We start from the raw sequence: 22426 nt of genomic DNA on the forward strand, positions 1-22426 counted from the left end.
GCCCTGAGACGAGGGGCGGCAGTCCCAGACTATAGGCTGATCTAACTTCCTGACTCAATTTTCAGATTCAATTGCAGTCTGCTATAACTCTAGAACTGAAAAACAATAATCTTACGGCACAAATCTGTCATTTTCAAGAAAAAATAACTATCCTGCTTCCATGTACAAGAGTTCAGTTAGGGTGCCTCAGAAATCATGACCAAGGCTGTAAACCCTTATAGTTCAGCCCTCTTGAGAGAGAGAGAAGAATGATAGAGACATACCTAATTCAGATGGACATACTTTACAAGCTAAGAAAAAAAAATTTAAAAAAGATGAAAAAAGCTCACCTCCCCATTTCCGAAGGCTGTACAGAAAGCCGAGAATTCACATTCATCTTCGAGAACACAGCCGTACCGAGAAGCTTCTTTCCTGGTTTTCATTTATGGTAGCGAATTCTGAGCTTCTCTGGTTGATTTCAGCTGAAAATCAGCAGCGGAAAGTGATCATAGGATCCCGTTGAGAACTCGCTGATAGTAGTCGTATTGCCGAGTCCGCCACGCGTCCAGGCTGTTGCTGATGAGAGAGAGAACCAGGGACACGCATTGCTGCTCCAAACCAAGAGAGCAGAGATGGTAAAAAACTCTGTGCCAAGAGAGAGAAACTAGAGAGAGAGAAGATAGAGAGTGAAAGTAGAGAGAAACTACAGAGTGAAAGTGGAGAGTGAACGTAGAGAGAGATGGAGAAACTTGGGAATGAAAGTAGAGAGGGAAAGATAAATTAGAGAACAAAAGTAGCGAGAGAAATTATTGAGTGAAAGTAGAGAGTGAACGTAGGGAGAGAAACTAGAGAGGGAGAAAGAGAAAATAGGAACAAACAGGAGAGTGTAAGTAGAGAGAAAATAAAGAGAGAAAGAGAAATTAGAGAGAAAATCTAGAAAAATAAACTAGAGAAAGAAAGTAGAAAGAGAAGTTATACAGAGAAACTAGAGAAAGAAAGTAGAGAGAGAAACTAGAGAAAGAAAGTTGAGAGAGAAAGTATAAAGAGAAACTAGCGAGAGAAAGTAAAAAAAGAACCTAGAAAGATAAAGTAGAAAGAAAAACTAGAGACATAAAGTAGAAAGAAATACTAGAGAGAGCAATTAGAAAGAGAAATTAGAGATAGAAACTAAAGAGGACAAGAAGAGAGAAAAGGTAGAGATAGAAACTAAAGAGAGAAAGTAGAGAGGAAAAGAAGATAGAGAAACTAGAGATAGAAAGTAGATAGAGAGAGCAGAGAGAGACTAGAGCGAGAGTAGAGAGAAAAGACCTCCTCGGTTAAGCCCAGGTGGAAACGTTTTCTGAGGTTCTGGATCGTCCTGGGGCCGCCCTTGAAACAGGGGAAGCCGGAATCCTGGCACGAAATTCACAAAAGAAACAAGAAATAAATGGGTTGTAGAGAGAGAAAGCGGGGATTGTTCTTCCCACCTGGAACATCTCTACGAGAAGGATGATGCGTTCTGCATGCTTACGACAGGTCAGAAATCCTTGTATGCACAGCACCTGCCACCACCAAACAGGCAAACAATGTTAGAGAGAGGAGAGAGAGGTAAGATGGTGAAATTAAAGTGAGTACCTTAAAATAATCGAAGAACTCGCTCGGGTTACCCTCCGCATCAGAATCCATGACCTGAAGTAGAGATAATAAAATTGGTATTTGATACAGTCCATCCAAGGTCCTATCAATCTTGCAATAAGAGAAGAGGCGAGACCGCACGTGTCACAGAGTGCACGCGCAAATTCAAATGGTTGAAGGCGGGAGCCGGGTCTGTAAATAAACAAGATGGCGACAGTGTATTGTTCTACGGCTTGCTACTTCGACTTGTTCTACTCTGGTTCGCTTCACCAACTCATTGGTGAATTGCCGTTCTTGGAGTACTATGCTAATATTCGGTGTCAGGTATTCTTGAGATATCATTTCATTAGATTTATACTGAAGGATCTTCTATCTCCCTTGGGTCAGACGGTAACAGTATCGATGGAATTAATGAATAATATTGGTATTTAGCGAGGAAGAGATCTTACTTCGAGCAGCTCGCGTGTTAGTTTGAATGGTGCGCTCTCAAAGTTTACCCCGCCGGGGGAATTAGACAGCATGAAACCAAAATCTATGTGAATGATGTGCCCTTCTTCATCTAGCAGGAGGTTTCCATTGTGTCTATCCTTGACCTGGAGAAAAAAATTCATGAATATACCCCAAACATTCAAGTTTGGAAATATTTTGTGAATCTGAAGGGGAAATAGTTAGAAGTTATCTTCCAGGCAAATAAAAGAAAAAAAGGAAACCTGCAAAAGATAGCATAGAATGGAGTACCCTGCCATGCTCTCCACAAAGTTTCTCTGAAAATAAGAAATTATTCAGTTTCTGTCAGATCTATCATTGGAACTCAGCCCTTCATATCCAAGATTGATGAGACACAAAGAACAGGGTCAAGATTGTCTTAAACAAATCGACTGTACATCAACCGGCAATTGAAAATTTGTCTTTTTGCAGAAAATAAACAAAATCCACCCAATCAATAAGTAATCATAATAGTAAAGGAGGATTGAGAAGAGCGTTAACAAGAATCCTAACCACTCATTTGTTTATAAGTAGAGTTTTGATCCGATAGACCAGATCCAGTGATCGATCTGTGCTTGATCCAGACTGGATCAATCAAATCAACAATCAGGACCAATCGATCAATCAAAATGTTTGATCTGATCTGAAGACAAACCCCTACCCTATTGAGGGATCAACCAGATCATGATTCAGGCTGATCAATTGGTCGAATCTTTAAATTAGATCCGATCCAAAAGGGTTTCTGATGTCCCCTGTTTATGCAAGGAAAGCTGAAAGTAGAAATGAGCAAGCGGAATTTAAGTTTGTCTATCTGATGACAAAAATATACCTGTGCAAGCTTGAACGCCGATGTATTTTCTCCGTACTTTGCATTAAAAAAATCACGCAGGCTGGTAATATATGGGAACCTACTTTTTATAGAATGAAGCGACGCCTGCATTTTATTCCTTCAGGAAACGCAGAAAAAATGCATGTGAAAACTCGATAAAATCTTTAGAGTTACCGTGTCCGAAATAGTCTCAATCAACGCGGTGTAAGAAGATGTGACCAAGACTTCATACGGACGCAACCATAGTGGTAGCCCAGTCTCTTGAAATATGTCTGTAATTATCAAGGTTTAATATTTTCGGCATAAAATGTGCAATGAAAATATGAAATTAATGACTCAAGATATCAATTTTTCGATACGCTACCATAGAAATGAGAAACAAGCTGTACCGCCAGATGTTCTTGCCTGCAGTCATCCCCACTCTTCACAATCATCTGTTAAAATTGAGATATCAGCGTCATGACTAACATTTTTGACAAGATAGATCCATAATTACGGCTGGAGGACAGACAACTGTTCGGGACGGACGGAATGGGATTTGGGGGGACTTCCACTCAGTCATCATTCCGTTCAAGTCCCAGGTATGGACCGAATTGATGACAGACCAGACTATCTAAAGTTAGTAAAACTGAGGCGTTTGATGACAGAACGGAACCGGAATCGTTAAGGGTTCCTAGGTCAGGACGGATGACTGATGACACATTGGATTCTGACCCGTTCTGTTTGTCATCTGTTCACAAGCCTTACCCCTAATCACCAACCATAACATTAAATCTTCAAAAAAACCCTCAAATTTCTGGGCATCAAGAACACAAACTTTCACATATATGAGTATCATTCACAATTTAATCTTTTCAAAAAAGGGAGAATAGAATGAAACGCCGATGTCTACTTACAGAGCGCAAGTCCCAGCCAGGCGACTTCCCGAAGGTAGAAGAATTCCTGATCCTTTGTTTCTTGACCTCCCAAAGTTCACCAGATAATGCGTCTACGGCTTTAAAGGTTCCACTGTTCAGCACCTGGCATCGTAAATCCGAATAAGGAATTTCCAATGCAAATTAAAACAATATCTAAGCTAAATGACAACCTTTCCCTCGGTGTCTGTAGAGTCCTGAGCAGCTCCTTTTAGTGGCAGGCCAGGAGGCGCATGCCCTTTAGCTGCTGCAGCCTGCAGCACATAACAGATTCATCATTCAAAACGAGACAATAATCTTGAGAGTAAAACCACTTAAATACAAAAAAAGTAGAAAAATACATTGTATTTCGTCCAGAAAAAGTATAATCTTACATCATAGAATAAAAATCATCATTTGTCACTACGGAAGGTATGTGTAAGAAGCACCATCTGACGGAAGAGCATGAACTTTTCGTTTTTTTCTCGTTCTTTCCCTACGTTGAATCCAATGATGCTAAAATGTAAGAAAAAGTAATGATCGAGAAAAGAATGACTGAGATCCAACAGCATTTTCCTCTCGGTGTCGTTTAGACATCAACTATTAAACCACTTCCCACTGAAAAACAGGGAACTGTACCTAATTCTGTGCGAACGAACAATAGTCTGGACAAAAGCATTTTTTTTGTATGGCGTCTAAGTTATAATTCATAAATCACTGCGTGTTCTGATCACTAAACTGGTACATGAATGAGACGTTTATATTTATAAACAAAACAAATCAATGAAAATTTTAATATAGATTGCGTGCTTCCTTTACTTCCCACTTACAGGCCCACCTTTACTTCCTCTATGGCGACGGTGCTCGGGACACGGCGATGTTCTTTACGGCGGGGCGGTTCTGGATCAGACACATCCTCCATATTTACCCCTGGCACTGCGGATAGGCCAACTCTCACCCATTCCATCTCACTTTGGTTGTTGGGCCCTGGAATTTGAGGAACACCCCATACGTCTGAATCACAGTAAGTTTGCTCTGAGCCTTTTTTCTCAGCGCCATCGATATTACTGTTGAATTCTTCAGAAGTTTTCTGAACAGCGAGGGAAACATGAACAAGTTTTACTTTCGCCTCCCACAAATGGGCCATTGCTTGGTCGATAGCATCTGATGCGCTTCTAAACAAATTTTCTTCGCCTTGGTGATGGATGTTGCCAGAGTTCCATAATGGATATGCCCAAGGCGGGGGCTTTGGTAGCTGTGCGTCTCCATTTGCTAATGGAATCCCCGTTTTTGCAACCTTACGGGCATTAGGGGCCTCCTTTGGGCGACTAATCAAAAGGAAAATTAAACAATGGAGGCGTTATTGTAGTAAATAAATTGATAATATTGTTGAATAAATTAAACAAAAAAATGAATTTCTGATTTTACCAAAAATTTTGAAATGCTATGATCCTCACTAAGTACATCGATTTAATCAATAGAAAATCAATAAGTACCTTAGATACTCGGCCTTTAATACTTCAACACATATCAAGAAGGGAGCCTTGTCTCTAGAGTTTAACAAAACAGCTTCGTCAATAGGAATATGGACGACCTGGTACATTCCCTTCCCCATTGGAAAACAGATTCCTAGAAATGGGAATGCATTAGACATAATTTGTCGAAATATATCGATCTACTAATCTACGACTGAGATTTTAATGCAGAGAATGAAGAGTACCTCCACTGTTCTGAGCAGCGGCAAGGGTCGAGTTGATTTCCACGAGTGACTGGTATTAAATGTATAACCAGAGCTTCTTTCAGCACGGAGCAGAATAGAAAAATAAAGCCCAGTAAATAGGAAATTAAATAGAAATAATTGAGAAGAAATGCCGACCTCACGAAGAGCAACTTTCCTGTCCTCCATTGGGAAAACCTCCACCAAGTTGTACGACGTATCACACAATGACTGAACGAATTCCAACGAATCATGGTATGTTTCCTTTCGAAACTGAGAAATCATGTTTGGCAGTGGAGGCTTTGCATTCGATTTATCATCCCGTTGCTTAGGAGAACCAGGACACTTCTGCAATGCCTCGGAATAAATCAAATTTAAAAAAGCATTAAATAAATAAGGCCTTTAGATAGAGATACCATGAAAATAGGATACCTAAGTAAAACCATCATTACCATACTAAAACCATCAAAGAGTTTTTTATTTCCTTAACACCTGGAGAACACAACAGTATCAAAGAAGCCTAACGTTCTTTGATGCCTTAAAACAACTACGGCATGAAAAACACAAATGACTCTTATTTGGTAGAACGATGCGGTATAACTGAAGAGAGCATAATTTAGACGATCAAAATTCTTAAAAATAACAGTCACTTTGCGGCACAATTATGATAAGAAAAGCAAGTCGGCTACACAAAGTAAATATACCTCTTTACTTTTCCTGGAACCAAGCAATTCTGCATCTTCCACAGAACGATCTCGATCCCAGAAGAGCCTCTTGAAGAAATTCTCCGTTCCAGGACTGCTATGAAGAGAGCTTCCAGGCCCGCCAGTCTCACCCACAGGAGCTGCCCTGGCCTCCTCAGGATGCACACGGAACAGCCGTCTAAAAGAGAGAAAATCCAAACTCTCTTCTTCATCATTACCCCCACTAAACCTCTCCTCAGCTTCACTCTTCTCTTCAGACTTATCTCTAAAAATCCTCTTAAAGAAACCCTCCCCCTCACCCTCCTCTCTCAATCTCTCTTCCTTATCCTTAAACAACCTCTTAAAGAACCCATCAGAGCTCGGCCCTGGCTCCTCATCTTCATCCTTAACTTCCTTCATCAACCTCTTGAAAAACCCATCTTTGTCGGCCATCTCCTCTTTATCCTTGCTTTCTCTAATCAACCTGCGGAAGAACCCCTCCTTCTCTGAGTCCTCCACTTCCTTGCCTTTCCCATCTCCTTCCCTATCCACAGACTTTCTGAAGAAGAGCGCGTCTCTAACCTTAGTCCCAGGAATCAACTTTTTGAACAGATGGCTGTTTTCTTCTGAACCCACGCAGTCATTCTCGGAATTCTCTCGAGTGGGGCTCGGAGATGAAGCCAAGGATCGGAGTTTCTGCCCGGAAGAAAGAATTCTGTTGAAAACTGAGCTTGATTCAACAGTGGGCGATCTTTGATGGAGAAGAGGAGGCCATTCGGCCATCAAAGTAGCGGCAATCTGGCATTTTTCCTGGATTCGACTGATGCCCTCGTTGTCCTCTGTGTCCTCCAGCTCAGCCAGCAAGAACCAGTGAACTTTGAGAGCGATCTTGAGGGATTTTGAACAAACATCGATGACGAATCTGTCGAGAGATGGGCTGGGCTTGTGGACGAGCATGTAGCAGATTTGAAAGAGGTAGCATTCGATCCCGTGCAAAGGAAGGGTGTACATTCGATTGCAGAGGTAGTCGCGCACGCCTGGGTGATCATGCTTGTAGAGATAACTGACGGCTATCCACTCGCAGAAGAAGGCCGAGTCGAAGAAGCGCACAAGCCAACCGCTCTCGCCCACGCCGGTGATCACATCTCTGTCGCCGTTGATCTCTCTCGGCGACTCATCCGAGAGGAAGCGGCCCAATCCAAGAAGCCTGACCATGGCCGATCAAACCTAAAACTCCGAAAGAAAATCAGTTATCTCCGACATCCGACTGCAGAAGTGATCATCCTTCTGATTCTCCTCCGTTGGAACGCATCAAGAAACCCTAGAAGTCAGCAAGAAGATCGATTAACTTGGAAAAAAACGAAAACCGAAGCGATCACGCTTCCAATTGTCGATCGCTTAACGTTTCTGAGATCGATCTGCATATGCGAAGGTGGACAGAGCTGAAAAAGATTGAAATTCAACGAAATTCCTCGGTTCTGCGGGCAGTAACGGAGCCGATTGCTTGATCTACGCTTGAATCGACCGAAATCTGGAATCTACTTGTCGAGATGAGATAAAACAAGCGGAGATCGCCGCTTCTTCTCCACCTTCCACCACCATCGGCGGCGGCGAGATGGCGGAGCAAGGAGAAGAGGGGAAGGTCGACGAGACGAGATGAACTGCAACTGAAGAAATATTAAATTTAATAAAAAGAAAATTAAAGAATAAAAGCGCCAATTTTAAAATTAGCTAATTCGCGATTTCAACGGCTCATCCGGGCCGTCCGTTGGTACGGAATCGGGGGAAGATGGATCAACTTTGCCGTGTAGGCAGCCGTACGTGGCCACGTGTCCATTATTTAAGGAGCCACGTGACCCTCATTCTCTTTACTGTTTCTTTCTATTGAAGCTAGTGCAGACTGAGATCTGGGCCCAGGCCCATTAAGGGATCATAATTGTGAACTAGTTGATTCTTATAACTTTATAAACATGAAAATTCAGAATTTTCTGACAGGAGAACTTGTGATTAGGGTTAGAAATTTTGGACCGGGGACCGATCACACGGGACCGAACGGGGACCTTCGGCCTGCCATTTCAGGATGAACCGGCCATTCGGTCCGATGCAGTACGTGGCCACCTGTCAATTATTTAAGGAGCCACGTGTCCCTCTCTCTCTTTACTGTTTTTTCCTCTTGAGGCATTGCAGACTGAGATCTGGGCCCATGCCCATTTAACTGATCATACTTGTGAACTAGTTGATTAACATGAACATTCAGAATTTTCTGACTGGTGACCTTGTGATTAGGGTTGGCAATTTTGGACCGGGGACCGATCAGACCAGACCGAACCAGGACCTTCGGCCCGCCATTTCAAGATGAACCGGCCACTCGGTCTCGATGCAGGCCAAGGTTCAGACCATTCGGGGACCAAATTTTGGTTAACCCCCTGTTTGCACCCTCGGTCCTCCCCCTCGTTATTCTAATCTTTTTTTTATTTTATTATTCGCTTTTGTTTAATTTTCTTATTTTATGTTTAGTTTTTGTTTACTTCTCTTCTTATTTTATTCTTCATTTATTCTTCTTCTATTAAAATTTCATTTTCTTCTTGATTTTCTTTTTTCTTCTTTTCTTCTTTTCTTTGTTCTCTTTTTTCTTCTCTTCTTATTTTTTCTACTTTTATTAATATCTTCTTCATTTTCTTTTTTCTTATTTTCTTCTTTTCTTTGTTCTCTTTTTTCTTCTCTTCTTGTTTTTTCTACTTTTATTAATATCTTCTTCTATTTACTTTTCATCTTCCTTTTGTCTTCTATTGTTCTCCTATTATTAATACTTTTATCCTTCTTCGTAATTATTCTCTTTTTTCTTTTCTTCTCATCTTATTCTTCTTTTCATCTTCCATTTTTATTATCTCCTTACTATTTTATTAATATTGCATCTTTCTTTCTTCATTTCATCTTCTTCTATTTTATTTTATTATTCTTCTCTTCTTCTTCATTTCAAGTAAAGAGATCAGCTGAGGAGCTCATTTGAAGTATGGGCCTAGACCCATTTAAGGGCTCTTGATTGTGAACTGGTTAATTATGCTCACTTAGTAAACACGAGCATGTGAAACATTACTGACAGGAGACCGTGTGATAGGGTTTTGCAACCAATAAATATTGGCTGATTTATGGTCGACTGAGTAAAAAGATTAGGGGAAGAGCCAATTTAAATTTCGGATTAGTAGAGTTGATGATGAGTTGACCAAGTCGAGTCAGCCAAGGTGGCTAATCAGAAATCAGATATTAAATATACTAGAACAGATCGGCCGAATTAGTTGATCTAATTTCACAAGATGACATGTTAACAAAATTGACCCAACAAAGATATTAAATATAATATGAACAAGCTCTTTGATTTGTCTCCATTTTCATTAAATAAAAAGGTATACTTCATTAGTGGGTTTGAAAATCCGCCCAGACCAGTAGCGTCAACAACGAGTTTTGAAGCCAATTCTAGTATAGTGTTTGTCGTCCTGATGCGGATATTGGTTGCTAATATCATAATGGATATCAATATTGGATATCGGTAGAAAAAAAATGATATCCACCTACACCAATATCCAAACACAGGATGTCTACATCGGATACTGGTACAGTAGCAACCAATATCTGATATAAGCAACCAACATAGGCATCATCATCATGCTTGATGGATGCAGCTATCTATCCAGCATCCAATGTCAGATTTTTAAAACCTATGTATTTATTGGAAATATGAATAAATAAGGCACGGGGCCGAGGAGGTATAGGGGTGGGTATACCTCTCTCTCCCTCTCTTTTGATTAACCCATAACCGGTGACAGAAGATAGGGCTTCAGTTGCAAGCCTGACACTATACCAAGATATAAAGGCTTATATAAAAAAATTTAAGGTAAAAGAAGAGGAACTTTCCATCTACTCATTGGTACTAGCTCTCTGTTGACAATCGAGCCATTGTGCAGCCAAAACGTCTCAGTGGACTGGTGGAACCGCCGCACCTTTCTCTGAAGCTCCCACAGTATACCCATCATAGCAGAGCATGGCTCCGTCTCCGGTGCATATACCCACAGGCACCTCACTCGCCGGCCCTCAGCCAGCATTTCCTCGATCTTCGCATCTTCATAGAGTCACAAATGTGAGTTAATTGCACATAAATTTACGCATAAAATAGCAATGAAATAATTTCAAACAGAAACAATTTCTTCAAAAAAAAAAGAATCTCACCAGGAATAGACTGTAAATAGTCCAGGAGCTCGGTTGATATGTGGGTTGATGGCCACTTGATCGAAAAAAGCCTAAAGTCAATGATGTTCTGGAAAGGGAGTTCTACCTGATCCGAGAGGATAACGGGAACACATTCCTGGAATGAATATTATATCGGTTAGCATGGTAATTCAAACAGGGTAAATGTTTATTTTATGTTGTTTTCAGCATATCAGAGGGATGCAGCTATTACAAGCGTAGATAAAAGGCGAAGCGCAAGGGCTGTTCATCGAAAAGAAGAAATACCACGAAGAAAGCTTCATAAAAGCGGAGAGTCCACGATGATTCGCCCCGGGGAGCTAAGCAGAATTTTGCATTCCGCAAGTGATGGAAGTAGTCTGTTCTCCCTAATTTGTTTGGCCCCGTGAGCTTGAGCTCTGGAGATTCCAACTGCTCATAAAATCAGCAGGAAAAATATATTAGCACAGAGGAGAAAAGTTTCACAAGACACACCAAAAATTTTGAATTAGTATCAGAGAAAAAAGGCAATACATACACAGAATAGCCAATCTAAAGGTAAGTGAGAAAGATACCATGCATTTGGAACAGTAATTAAGGGCATGCACCTTTTAAGCGGGTACAAAGGATTGGCATATTAATCATCATCATCATCATTCCCAAATTGGGCGAATGACGACGATGATGATGCTTCGTCTACTCGTGATGATGATGATGCTACAGATACCAAACCCTCCGTTGAAAAATCTTCCCCTTTTCTCAGACAAGGACTAGTGGGAATCATGATCCTAATAAGCCTGTGGGCATAAATGAGTGACGATGATGATGACGACCTGTCATCATGATTGCCACCATCATCACCGTTGTCATCATTGTTTCCATCGTCATTGGCTTTGTAATTATTCCTCTGCAGACTTCAACGAATGATGATGACAATTTGTCATCAGTTATGGCCCATTCGTCATAGTCATCCCCCACGTCAAACAGTAGGATGCAATATATTAACTCGACATTAACCTATAAGGGATTTTGGATAGAAAGTTTGCAGGAATGTAAAATAATGAAAAAAATGTGGTTTCTTAAAGATCTGAAATAAATGTGGTAGCTAGATGGGAAGTTGTATGACAGAAATAATGATCCTCCTTTTTCACATTTTTCGCGTGAATGGACCATAACAGATGAAGAATTATCAAGCCTCCTCCAATTCGGAATAAATGTTTCATGTTTGCAACGTATGAAGTATCAGCTAAAGATCTACGAACGTGAAATGAATGAAACATGACAAAGTTTCCGAGAAATCTGATGAGACAGAATAAAAAGGAGTCCACTCTCAACAGTAAAGTTGAGAATGAAAGAACGACCAAGAGTCCATTCTCCCATAAAGATGGGGAAAAAAGTGAAAATTTTGATTTGTTCGGAGACTAAAAGATAGAAGGAATAAAAATAAAGGCACGCAATGCCATCTTCATTAAATGTTTGTAAGGTTGTTTGAAAAAAAGTGAAAATTTTGATTTGTTCGGAGACTAAAAGATATAAGGAATAAAAATAAAGGCACACAACGCTATCTTCATTAAATGTTTGTAAGGTTGGCAAACAGAATTGAAATTATGGGATAGAGAGGAAAACCACCTTGTCGGGGAACTGCTTAGCAAGATCAATCAATTGAAGACGACCGAACTTTCCCTGAGCGCGGCCCAGAAAATTTGCCAGGTACTTCCTTCTTGACAAAGGAATAGGCTCAACTACAGGAGAGCTGTGAAGTGCAGTAATTCCATCATCAACGTTGCCAGGGATGATAATATCTTTCCAAGAGTTAAATGCACTTGTATCTCGTTTATCTGTACGATCCCCCTGCACTAGGAAACAACTCCATTGAAGTTTGATGATTTGACTTTCAATCTAAAGAATAGGGTTCACATTAGTCATCGTCAGCAAAAACATTGACGTCATCAACCTGCTTTGATGTTGATGCCGATTATGATGGATTTTAGGGTGGTTGATGATGATGTTGACATTGACGTGGTCACCATTGACTGTTGATGTTAACGACTATGGGGTATCACAGAAAGTTGGCCCTGTCTGTCAATGTCAGTCCGTCAACCTAGTAAAAATCAAGTTCAAAAAACAACCCCGTCAATGTCAACTGCATCAGCAATGGTCCAGTTGATGATGATGTTGATGTTGACGGCCTAGATTTAACGGCTGACGAGGACAATAACGTTGACACCCATCGACTTTGGCAAACTGTCATGAACATCATGCATCAAAGTCATCTTGCAGAATATACTCATGGAAAGAGTTTTTCATGGCTTGAAAATCAAGTAAAATGGTATCATATAGTTATAAACTGAAAATAGCAAAAAAAGCCTACATCAAGATTTTTACCCGAAAGTATTTTGGCTCAAAAAAAGTATTTAGGTACTCTGAACTACTTTACCAGAATTTGAACACAAGAAGAAAGTTTCAAAATAAGCAAGGATTACGTTCTTGAACGCAGAGGAATGAATATATTTAAACTACCTCTGGAGTAAGGAAGATAGACCGATTCAGAAACACCGGCCAAGACCTGAATAAGTGAGCGCCTGCGCCACTGCATGTCCCGATAGGAAGTTAATAAGTTACCTCTAAGTTAACATCATATAATTATAACTCCTTAAAAATATTTAGTCGTTTCAAATAAATGTAAGATAGATTTTTATCAATGAATAATTGTGAAAAAATAATTTTAGAATAGACCTAAAGATGGAGATCTCAATTATGCCCAGGATAAACAACAGAACAAATATAGATACCTAGGAAACACAAAGATGTGATCACGACCGCCAGATAACCGGAAATACGGCATTTGACTCAGGACCTGAAATAAAAATAAAATGAAATAAGAAAACTATGACGCGCCACTCGAGATTATAATCAAGACCTAAGTGGCGATGAACAGAAAACGCAACAAATGTCTCTATCTTGGTTAAGAGAAAGATCGAGAATCGTACTATAAGGCCCTCAAACCATCAATCGAAAGTGAATTTTATTTCGAAAATCCTTAAAAGCATAAACAGAAATTTTCATTTTTCTATTTATCGCATGAAATTCAAGACAACTTCAAAGATGCCACCCAATCCAATTAGGATTCATTACCACCTTGACAAATGTTTGATTAATCTCTTTATCTGTCAGGCCACCACTCATTCTGACGCATTTAACGTAGGTGGGAACAAAAAAAAGATCCGCTTCCTCTTTCTTCATAGCCCGGAACTTCGACTGGAGGAGAAATCTATGAATTTTAACCTGAAAAAAGTTTCCAATTAATGACGCTTCATTCAACAATGAAAAAACAATGAGACAATGCAAAGACACACAAAAGAATCTACCTGGGTACCCCATTGACCTTTGGCACAAGAATCTGGAGAGATAGTGCCGTCTCTACCACGCATCAGCTCGCTCAACCCATGAATTTCCTGATCATCGTAGACGTAGATCTTGATTGAAAGGCGGGATCCGAACCCTCGATCAGGCCAATTCAGGCCATGCCCGGCGAATGGGTCGGCGTAGCGTTGATCCGGGGAAGAGGAGAGATGAAAAGATGGGAAATTGGAAGGTGTGGATGGATTGACGGCCCGATCGACAATTCTTGTGACGAGCGAGGTAAGAATCACGAGAAGAAGCGCTCCGACCTGCTGTCCCCTGCTGCATTGCAACCCCGACGTGCTCCTGCTTCCCTTGTGCTGACCTCCCATCTGGCCTCTCTCCTCTCTCTCTCTCTACTTCAACTCGGAAGTCGGACTTAAGACTAAGATTTATACGGGGTTATATCACGGTGTGGCCCGAACTTTTTCAAAAATTCGAGTTACAGCCCTTACTTTTTTTTTGCCACGACACAGCCCGAAGTCCCATTTGGTCCGCAGCCTGTGACGTGGAGTCTACGTGGCTGCCAGGTGGAGTTCCGGCGGAGTCCACCTAGGCGGAATCACGTGGCAGCCACGTGGATTCCACGTCACAGCGCGATTTGAAGAAAGAAAGATTTTAGCCCGCCCAATGTGAGTCACCCGGGAGAGAGCTGAGAAAGGCGACGAAGGAGAAGGAGACGGTGGAGAAGGAGGAAGAAAGGGCGCGAGGGAGAAGGGGCTTCCGCGCTGATCAACGCCATCGGCGCCGGAATCGTTGCGAGCACGCCCTCGCCCTCGCCCTCCTCGATCTGCTGAAGCGGCCGCCCTACTCTGTCGCGTCGACGGTCCTCACCTACAACACCGTCATCAACGCCTGCTCTCGGGCCACGGAGGTGCCTTGGGATAAAGAGGAGATGGGCGAGCTAAATTCATTCTCTTCCATACCCATTCGTTCATTTGCGCTTGCTGTTCTAGGGTTCATTGAAATTTGATCTTCAATTCTTCTTCCTCGCCGATTCTTTTTTGCTTTGGTCCACGAGTGGTGGTAGACTGCGGACTGATTGGATCTCAAATTTCAATCTCTCTCTCTGTAGAACTCTCGCATGAAGGAGAAGGGGGGGAAGAAGAATTCCCGCGGATCGGAGCATTGTCTTCAATTTGCCAAGAAATCGATTCTCCAGACGCAGCGAATTTGTTTTCATATGCTTTTTTTGTCAAATTCTGTTCGAAATTTGGTTTCTCGTGATTTGAATCAAGATTTATTTTAAGCAGTACAGTTATTCGGCAGGTGGATTTGTTGATGAACATATTCATCTTTGACTGTTTTGCTTCTCAGTTTGATTCGTCCTAGGTTTGACGCCTTCTTTCCGCGTCGCCTTTTCTCTTGGTAGATCTGTGCCTTTTCTCTTGCGGTCGTCATGGATTTAGGCTGCTTCAGGATTCAATTTCTTGCTTCTTTAATTGGTGGGTCTCTTTGTAGAGCAGATTCTTGTGAGGATTGAATCGTTGACCCCCCGGTTCCCTCTTGGCCTATGCTGCAAGATCTAATGGAAAGAAAGAAGAACACGACGGATCTATTAGCTGCTGGACGGAAGAAGGTTTTTCTTGCCCCAATTCCCTTTCATGTTGCTTTTTCATTGTTCCAAGCATCAGTTTCTTGCTCTTTACGGATATTTCATGCTATTTTTCTCATTTTTTATCCTCATTTCTATTTAGTTGCAGCAATATAGGCAAAAGAAAGATCATAAATCTCACATGGTTTGTCGAGCACCTTTGAAGATGTTGTTGCTAGAAATTACCTTGAAGAACGCCAAGCCCTCCAGAAGAAAGCAGAATCAATCAAAAAAGGAGAAACACCTCAGAATAACTTCTCCTGCCTTTCCCCGATGACTGATGATGTACATCTGATTGAGATTCTGAAATCTCATCTTTATTTGAGCAGTGTCACTAAGGATTTTCTCCAGTCGCAGATTTTTGAGCTGGTCGATGAACGATAACTTAGTTCTGCTATTGAAATTTTACAGCCCCAGGATCTGGCCAAGGCGCATTACAGTTGAACATTATTTTTCCTCCTACAGATGTGAACCTGCCTTTATTTTATTCTCTTTCATTTAACTCTTTTAGATATGCACCTATGTCGTTTGAGAATTTATTGAAAAACATATTTCAAATTTCCTATCTCGGTTGATACCGAAATTTTCAGGCAAGAAAAGCAAGTGAGTTGGCTGGATTCTGTGTTCCCCACAGATAAAAAACTCCAACGTAGGAGACTGAGTTCCCCACAGCCGGGCTGCATTCTGTGCCAGGTGAGACGAACAACTATATTGCACCATGTGTTTATTATTAATAAACAACATTTCAATAAAGTTAAACATTATTCTTGATTGCCAATTTGAATTTAAAATATGTTCTTGCTGGGTGAGAGCAGGGGACGGTGAAGGAGGCATTGAAATGACGGGGAGCATGCAACTTGTCAGCTTATCAGAGAGCTAATGACGGGGAGCATGCAGCCCGACCATGCCTGGAGGTTGACCCAGCACGGACCGGAGGTGGCCCGGAGGTGGACTGCTTGGCTCGACCCTGCCCGCCCCCTTTGATGTGCCCCGGGCGTTCAATGAGGCCATATCAATTTTGCCGACATCTCGCAAGCATGATGGATCACTTGTATTGAATTGTGAATGAGGACGTATCATTTTCGCAGACTTGTGAATTATATTATGTTCTGTGACTCAATTTTGAGGTCGCGAGGAACATAATGAAATATGTTTTATTGGAAGACAATTTCTTGGTTTATTGGAAAATACGTACTATAAGTAGGCATGACACTAGCCGATTTAGTTCGTAAGAACCTTTTGTTTTACTATGAAAACATGGGCCACGACGAAGAAGAAGGGCGAACAGGAAGGATGAATAAGTACCGAAATGCATGGATTAATCAACGGTGATTCAGAACGGCGAACATAAATGAGAATTCTTTGGAATTGGATAACAAAGTTCGTATCATCAACCGAGAACTGAATCCTGTTCTACAAATGTTTGTTTAGGGCGAGCGATTAATAAGCTTGAGCGCGTTGTGTTTCGTAGCCGAATTGCAACTTCACCGGCGATGGTCTTCGATAATTGGCAGATATGTAGCTTCCTAAGATCCCTGCATGATTAGTGAAACAAGTTAATTGGTTAACGTTCGGAAAAAAACGATGACACATGTAAACAAAGTTAGACATAAAATTGAAATTGTAGCTGGCCTCCAGCTTCCATTTTTGGTTGGGTACATGTCTTCCGATTATGCCCAACTTGGTGGCAGAGGGAGCATGTCATGTGCAGGCCTCTCCTCAACAATCTATGTACCGTGGGTTCTTTCTCAGCGACGTCAATCCTCCTCTTCAGCTTGGGCCTTCCAGGTTGTCTCCTCACAAGGAGAGGGAATACATAGCTCCCATCAACTTCACTCCATAGGTTTTTGTCATTCATTGGCGGGATACCATAAGTGTAAGCTAGTTGGTATACGTCTTTCCTGAACCATTCACTGACAAAAATGACGGGGTCCTCCTTGACCCAATGAATGCAACATATAGCATGGGGGCATGGAATGCCCCTTAAGTCCCAATATCCGCAACTACATGTTCTGTGAAGTACATCGACCACAAACCTACTTCCCAAGTCTGTGACCTCGAATTGATACTTCCCTGCATGCCTAAGAGTGCATCTCCTGGACTTCTTCTTGTTCTCTTCGACAACCTCCCTTATCCGAGGGCATAACGTATAAGTTCTATTTGAAAACAACTCCCTTTTTTGCTACCCTCTGCATTACTGCACCTCTGATTTCCTCCAGCATGTCGATGATTGGCTTAGACCTGGCCTGCATGATGTAGTTGTTGAAGCACTCGCAAATGTTGTTGTCGATCACCTCACACCTTCTGTCCTCATTAATGTACGCCCCGCAAAACTTCTTTATACCTATATCTTGGAAGTCTTGCGCGGCTTGTGGGTTCACACTGCTCATCTCCCTCATCAGCCGTTGGAAATCTTCGTGCGTGGTGGCCTTCGCAGCTTTCCAGAATAAGTTCTTCAAAAATGCCGTGGAATGTCCTTTCTTCTTCCAATTCGCGTAGATATGCCGAGCACAATTCCTATGCTCCGCATTAGGCAATAAGGAGGACACTGCGTTCTCTAGTCCCTGCACAATGTTAGACGGTACACATCTATTAATGTACTACACGTGTTTGACAGTAAGCGATAAGAGTCCAAAGAAATAAATTAAGTACCTTCTGCTGATCGCTAATAATCGTCCAGCCATTTCTGTCCACCATTCCTAGATCATTCATTAGTAGCTGAATAAACCACGTCCACGAAGATTGATTTTCACCTTCAACTACCGCCCAGGCGATGGGGAACATTTGATTATTCTCGTCCTTGCCGACATCACTCAATAGTTGGCCTTTCAGTTCGGTCTTCAAAAAACATCCGTCCATTCCAATGACTCGTCTACAGCCTTCAAGGAACCCTCTTGCTATCAAATCGAAACATATGTAGAGCCTCTTAAACCTAACCAAGGAATCTGGGGTCGCTCTATCGAGAACCAGCTCAAAAGTACCACGCCTATTTACCCTCTTTAACTCGGCAACATATGCGTGAAGCATGTGGTAATGGTCGTCCAATGTTCCTAGAAGCTTCGTGCACGCCTCGTCTCTGGCTCTATAACATGTTTGTTTTGAAACAGTGATTCTGAACAGATCATTTATTTCCCGCATCATATCTGTCACCTTCATATCCAAATTCATTCGAATTTTCTCCAAGAAGTGTTTCGCAACCCAGTGATAATCAGCTTGGCTATTCCTCGGCGTCTTGTTGCACATATGAGTATCATTAAGCATTTTCACAACAAATGCCTCTCTCCTAGCATCCAAACTAGCATATATCCTCCACGGACAATTTCCCTTGCAAACGACCTCCACTTTCCGGTCACCGGACCTCGGAAAAGTGATGTTGAATCCGTTCCAAATAGCGTGGTCCTTCACAGCTGCCCTAAATTGCGACGCCGATTCAAACTTCATGCCCACTTGAAATATAAAACTCTCAGTGGGGCATCTCGGATCATACGTATTGCCCCTGTATTTGTACCTTCGATTTTCATCATCGTCATCGGTACCATCGGGGGTTAACATATCATCCTCTGAATCGTCATACTCGCTATGATCTACCAATTCGTCATTCCATTCCTCACTGGAATATTCGTCTGGTGCACTTAAATACACGTCACTTTCCTCAACTTCCTTACAGATATCATATTCTGAGTCATCATCGCTATTATACTCAGAACCGAACACCTTGCACTCGTCATCGTCCCTGTTAAGTGACGGATGGTAAATAGTAATAGAACATGCGTTAACACCATAAATTTTCGTCATGCAGGTTTTATAAAAAGATTACACAACCCACAGACATATTTATAACTCTGTAGAGAGTTCAACGCCAAAAAAAGTACATTACCAATTTTAAAAATAATTTGAATCATCAACGCGAAGAGGGTTAGTATCGCGATGTACAAATATATCTCAAATAACATTGGAAATAATTAAAAATTAAAATTATAAGACGTGCAGGAAAAATAGAGATAATAAAATCTTACATTACTTGAATCCAAGCGTCCACTGTCGAAGAAGAGAAGAACGCCTAAAAGCGCAAAAAATAGATGACTATGATGAGAAGAGGACAACTCTTCATATTTTTCATAACAGAAAGCAAAACAAATTCAAAATAAATTAAATAGGGATCACACTTCTTGTTCTCACCAATAAGTATGAGAAAGAAACACCATATCCTCCGTGATCAATAGAGAAACACCAACATCTTTGTCATGAAAATAATCTTATTCATCCAAGAGATATAAAGAGAGAGAGAGAGAATAATGATACACATAATAAGAGAGAATTCCACGAGTGAACTCAAAACATTTATCCCAAGTGAGAGAAAGGAAATGCGGGAGAGATAACTTATACGAATGCAAGAGAGAGAACGACACAAATTTAAAAAATAAACATGGTAAGATGAAAAGAAGAGAGAGAAAGTTAACTTTTACACCGAGTCAAAAAACGCAGCTCACCATAAACATCATTTATGGCAGAGAGGAACTGAAATTTTGAAATGCCATTGTATGAGATGTTTAAACTGATAGAGAAAGTTACATGAGTGGAGTGTGAAAGTTCTACATGAAGGCAAAAATAACAGTCATAAATAATCTTCGATGAAGAGAGAGAGAGAGACTAAAATTATCAAAATGTCATTGAACAAGATGTCAAAACTGATAGAGAAATTTACACGACTGTAGTCTGCAAGTTTTACACGGAGACAGAAAACAACAACCAAAGCGATTCTTCATTTAAGAGAGAGACTGCAATTTCCCAATGTCTCGTTAATCAAAAGAGCAGCTCAAGGAAATCTTCCTTTAAGAGAGAAAGAGATCGTAAAATTTTCAACTGTCACTAAACAAGATGTGAAAAATGAGAGAAAGCTGCAAGAATGGAGTTTGAAAGTTTTGCACAGAGACAACCAAACAGCCCAAGGTAGTCTTCATTAAAGGGAGAGAGACTACACAATTTTCCAAATGTTACTGGACAGAATGCTAAAAATTAATAGCAGCCCTGGGTAATCTTTATTTAAGAGAGGGACAGAGAGAAGAACTTTAAAAAGTCATTGAACAAGATCTTAAAAGTGACAGAGAAAGTTACGTATGGGCTTCAAGAGAAAGAGAGAATATCATCGGTATTTTGAGAAGCAGTAATGCATGTCCATCTGGAGAGAGAGAAAGAAACCCACGTGTAGCTAAAGAATGCGGTAAACCATGAAATCTAGAGGGAGACACAGAAAGCTACATGAATCGAAGAGAGAGCAATAAAATATGGGCTTCAAGATAAAGATAGAAGATCATCGGTATTTTGAGAAGCAGTAATGTATGTCCATCTAGAGAGAGAGAGAAAGCAACCCACACGTAGCTAAAAAAGCAGTAAACCATGAAATCTAGAGAGAGATAGAGAAAGTTACATGAATGGAACAGAGAAACCCTACCTCGTGGAACTCCCGTAGCCAAGAAGAAGCTCGCAACGATTGCCGTAGCCAAGAAGAAGCCCCTTCTCCCTCGCGCCCTTTCTTCCTCCTTCTCCACCGTCTCCTTCTCATTCGTTGCCTTTCTCAGCTCTCTCCCGGGTGACTCACATTGGGCGGGCTAAAATCTTTCTTTCTTCAAATCGCGCTGTGACGTGGAATCCACATGGCTGCCGCGTGATTCCGCCTAGGTGGACTCCGCCGGAACTCTACCCGGCAGCCACGTAGACTCCACGTCACAGGCTGCAGACCAAATGGGACTTCGGGCTGTGTCGCGGCAAAAAAAAAGTAAGGGCTATAACTCGAATTTTTGAAAAACTTCGGGCCACACCATGATATAACCCCGATTTATACAAAATGGCACGTCTGGGACGTGACGGGACAGATGACATGTGGTGACATCTCGTCACATGTCCTAGGATTTTACAAAAATCAGTCACATTTGCATCACGCGTCGCCGTCTCCATCATCTCGTCTTTGTCCCATCACCGGACGCATCACTGCCACTCGTGACGTGAATATATGATTTGAAAATTAAAAATACAATTGAACATAGTTTCAAATGTTTAATTATTTTTTTACAAAAAATAAAATTTCCACTTTCTTTGTGGTTTAATTTTTTTGTCACAAACGTCGTCTGTGAAGTCTGCCTCGTCATGTCACACGTCCGAGACCCTCCGTCACTATCATGCCGCACGTCATCGGTATTCCGTCACCGTCACCTTCAAATGACAAAAAGAGCCTCCGTCACCGTCAGGTCTATTGGGTTCTAAAGGCCTAGATCTGGATGAAAAAATCAAAGTGATACGCAGCGGAAGACATTTGCGACTCGAATGACATCATTGAAGTTATGAAAGGAAGTACCTTTGCATCGATCGCATCCATGATTTTTTCAATCTCGGAGCAAGACAAGTGAAGTTGCTCAAGTGTGCAACCTCTAGACGTATCCACGCGACCCTCAGCACGTTAAATCTCCTCCTCGTTGACAAGCCACGTTCAATCTCCGTCGTTGTCGTTATGTCGTTCCGATCGCATCGGGGATAGAGAGGGGAGGGGGTATGGGAAAAGGAAGAAGAAGGGGAAGGCCCCCTGAACACTTCTGGACTGGATTAATTTCGTTCAAGGCCTTCTCCTATTTATACTAAGTAGTTATTTTTCATAAAAACTCCCAAAACCTAAGTATATCTTCCAACGTCCAAAAGACAATTTGCGTGTGACCCTCTAGGCCCATGAATCAGTCTAGTTAATGATTCCAGAGGCCCAATAACATTTATTGGCCTTCCAAATTAATTAACTATATCATCATATATATTAATTAATGTCGGATCAGTTTAACCCAATCGATAGGTCGACTCTCTAATACGTGGGGTGCCAAACTACACCTCGTGTTCTAGAAGATACAAAGGAGTGTGTATCGACTCGCTCGTGGAACATGTTCATCATTGGTTATCGTGTATGTATAGTCCCTCATCCACTTGGTGCTCTATGGATGACTTAGGGTATGGTCAACTGTCAGACCC

At 41.4% G+C, this 22426-nt stretch overlaps 2 protein-coding genes across 4 annotated transcripts; both read right to left on the reverse strand.

The window, feature by feature from the left end:
- Positions 1–111: 111 nt before the first annotated feature.
- Positions 112–7863, reverse strand: LOC144704163 (phosphatidylinositol 4-kinase beta 1-like). Of its 2 annotated transcripts, XM_078576448.1 has the most exons (16): positions 6223–7863; positions 5678–5866; positions 5522–5570; positions 5298–5430; positions 4640–5129; positions 3996–4076; positions 3805–3927; positions 3273–3342; positions 3083–3180; positions 2909–3013; positions 2304–2357; positions 2043–2186; positions 1594–1647; positions 1446–1520; positions 1288–1371; positions 112–587 (listed from the first exon to the last, which is right to left on the reverse strand). In XM_078576448.1, exons 1-16 carry the CDS (start codon positions 7414–7416, stop codon positions 486–488), a joined length of 3045 nt encoding a protein of 1014 aa, XP_078432574.1. In that variant the 5' UTR covers positions 7417–7863; the 3' UTR covers positions 112–485. The 2 variants fall into 2 exon arrangements, 1 of the variants encoding a protein (XP_078432574.1); XR_013581751.1 differs by lacking the exons at positions 112–587; positions 1288–1371; positions 1446–1520; positions 1594–1647 and having other exon boundaries at positions 2101–2186; positions 2909–2987.
- A 2192-nt stretch (positions 7864–10055) lies between these two features.
- Positions 10056–14198, reverse strand: LOC144704738 (Exostosin family protein). Of its 2 annotated transcripts, none has more exons than XM_078577263.1 (8): positions 13791–14198; positions 13558–13707; positions 13215–13279; positions 12943–13012; positions 12052–12273; positions 10711–10854; positions 10426–10561; positions 10056–10318 (listed from the first exon to the last, which is right to left on the reverse strand). In XM_078577263.1, exons 1-8 carry the CDS (start codon positions 14154–14156, stop codon positions 10089–10091), a joined length of 1383 nt encoding a protein of 460 aa, XP_078433389.1. In that variant the 5' UTR covers positions 14157–14198; the 3' UTR covers positions 10056–10088. The 2 variants fall into 2 exon arrangements, with proteins under 2 accessions (XP_078433389.1, XP_078433390.1); XM_078577264.1 differs by having other exon boundaries at positions 13561–13707; positions 13791–14197.
- Positions 14199–22426: the final 8228 nt, after the last annotated feature.

Source organism: Wolffia australiana, chromosome 6 (assembly GCF_029677425.1).
Source record: "Wolffia australiana isolate 7733 chromosome 6, ASM2967742v1".
Classification (NCBI taxonomy): Eukaryota; Viridiplantae; Streptophyta; class Magnoliopsida; order Alismatales; family Araceae; genus Wolffia; species Wolffia australiana.

What these genes read in the sequence shown, in the direction of transcription:
- LOC144704738 (XM_078577263.1), bottom strand. Translation starts at nt 14,156, where the DNA reads ATGGGAGGTCAGCACAAGGGAAGCAGGAGCACGTCGGGGTTGCAATGC. An exon ending in CTAAGCAGTTCCCCGACAAG is followed by an intron (nt 10,855 to 12,051) that starts GTGGTTTTCCTC and finishes TTTTATGAGCAG; the next exon opens with TTGGAATCTCCAGAGCTCAA. An exon ending in TTTATGAAGCTTTCTTCGTG is followed by an intron (nt 10,562 to 10,710) that starts GTATTTCTTCTT and finishes TATTCATTCCAG; the next exon opens with GAATGTGTTCCCGTTATCCT.
- LOC144704163 (XM_078576448.1), bottom strand. Translation starts at nt 7,416, where the DNA reads ATGGTCAGGCTTCTTGGATTGGGCCGCTTCCTCTCGGATGAGTCGCCG. An exon ending in TTAAAGGCCGAGTATCTAAG is followed by an intron (nt 5,130 to 5,297) that starts GTACTTATTGAT and finishes CCTTTTGATTAG; the next exon opens with TCGCCCAAAGGAGGCCCCTA. An exon ending in CGGCGTTCAAGCTTGCACAG is followed by an intron (nt 2,358 to 2,908) that starts GTATATTTTTGT and finishes TCTTATTTTCAG; the next exon opens with AGAAACTTTGTGGAGAGCAT.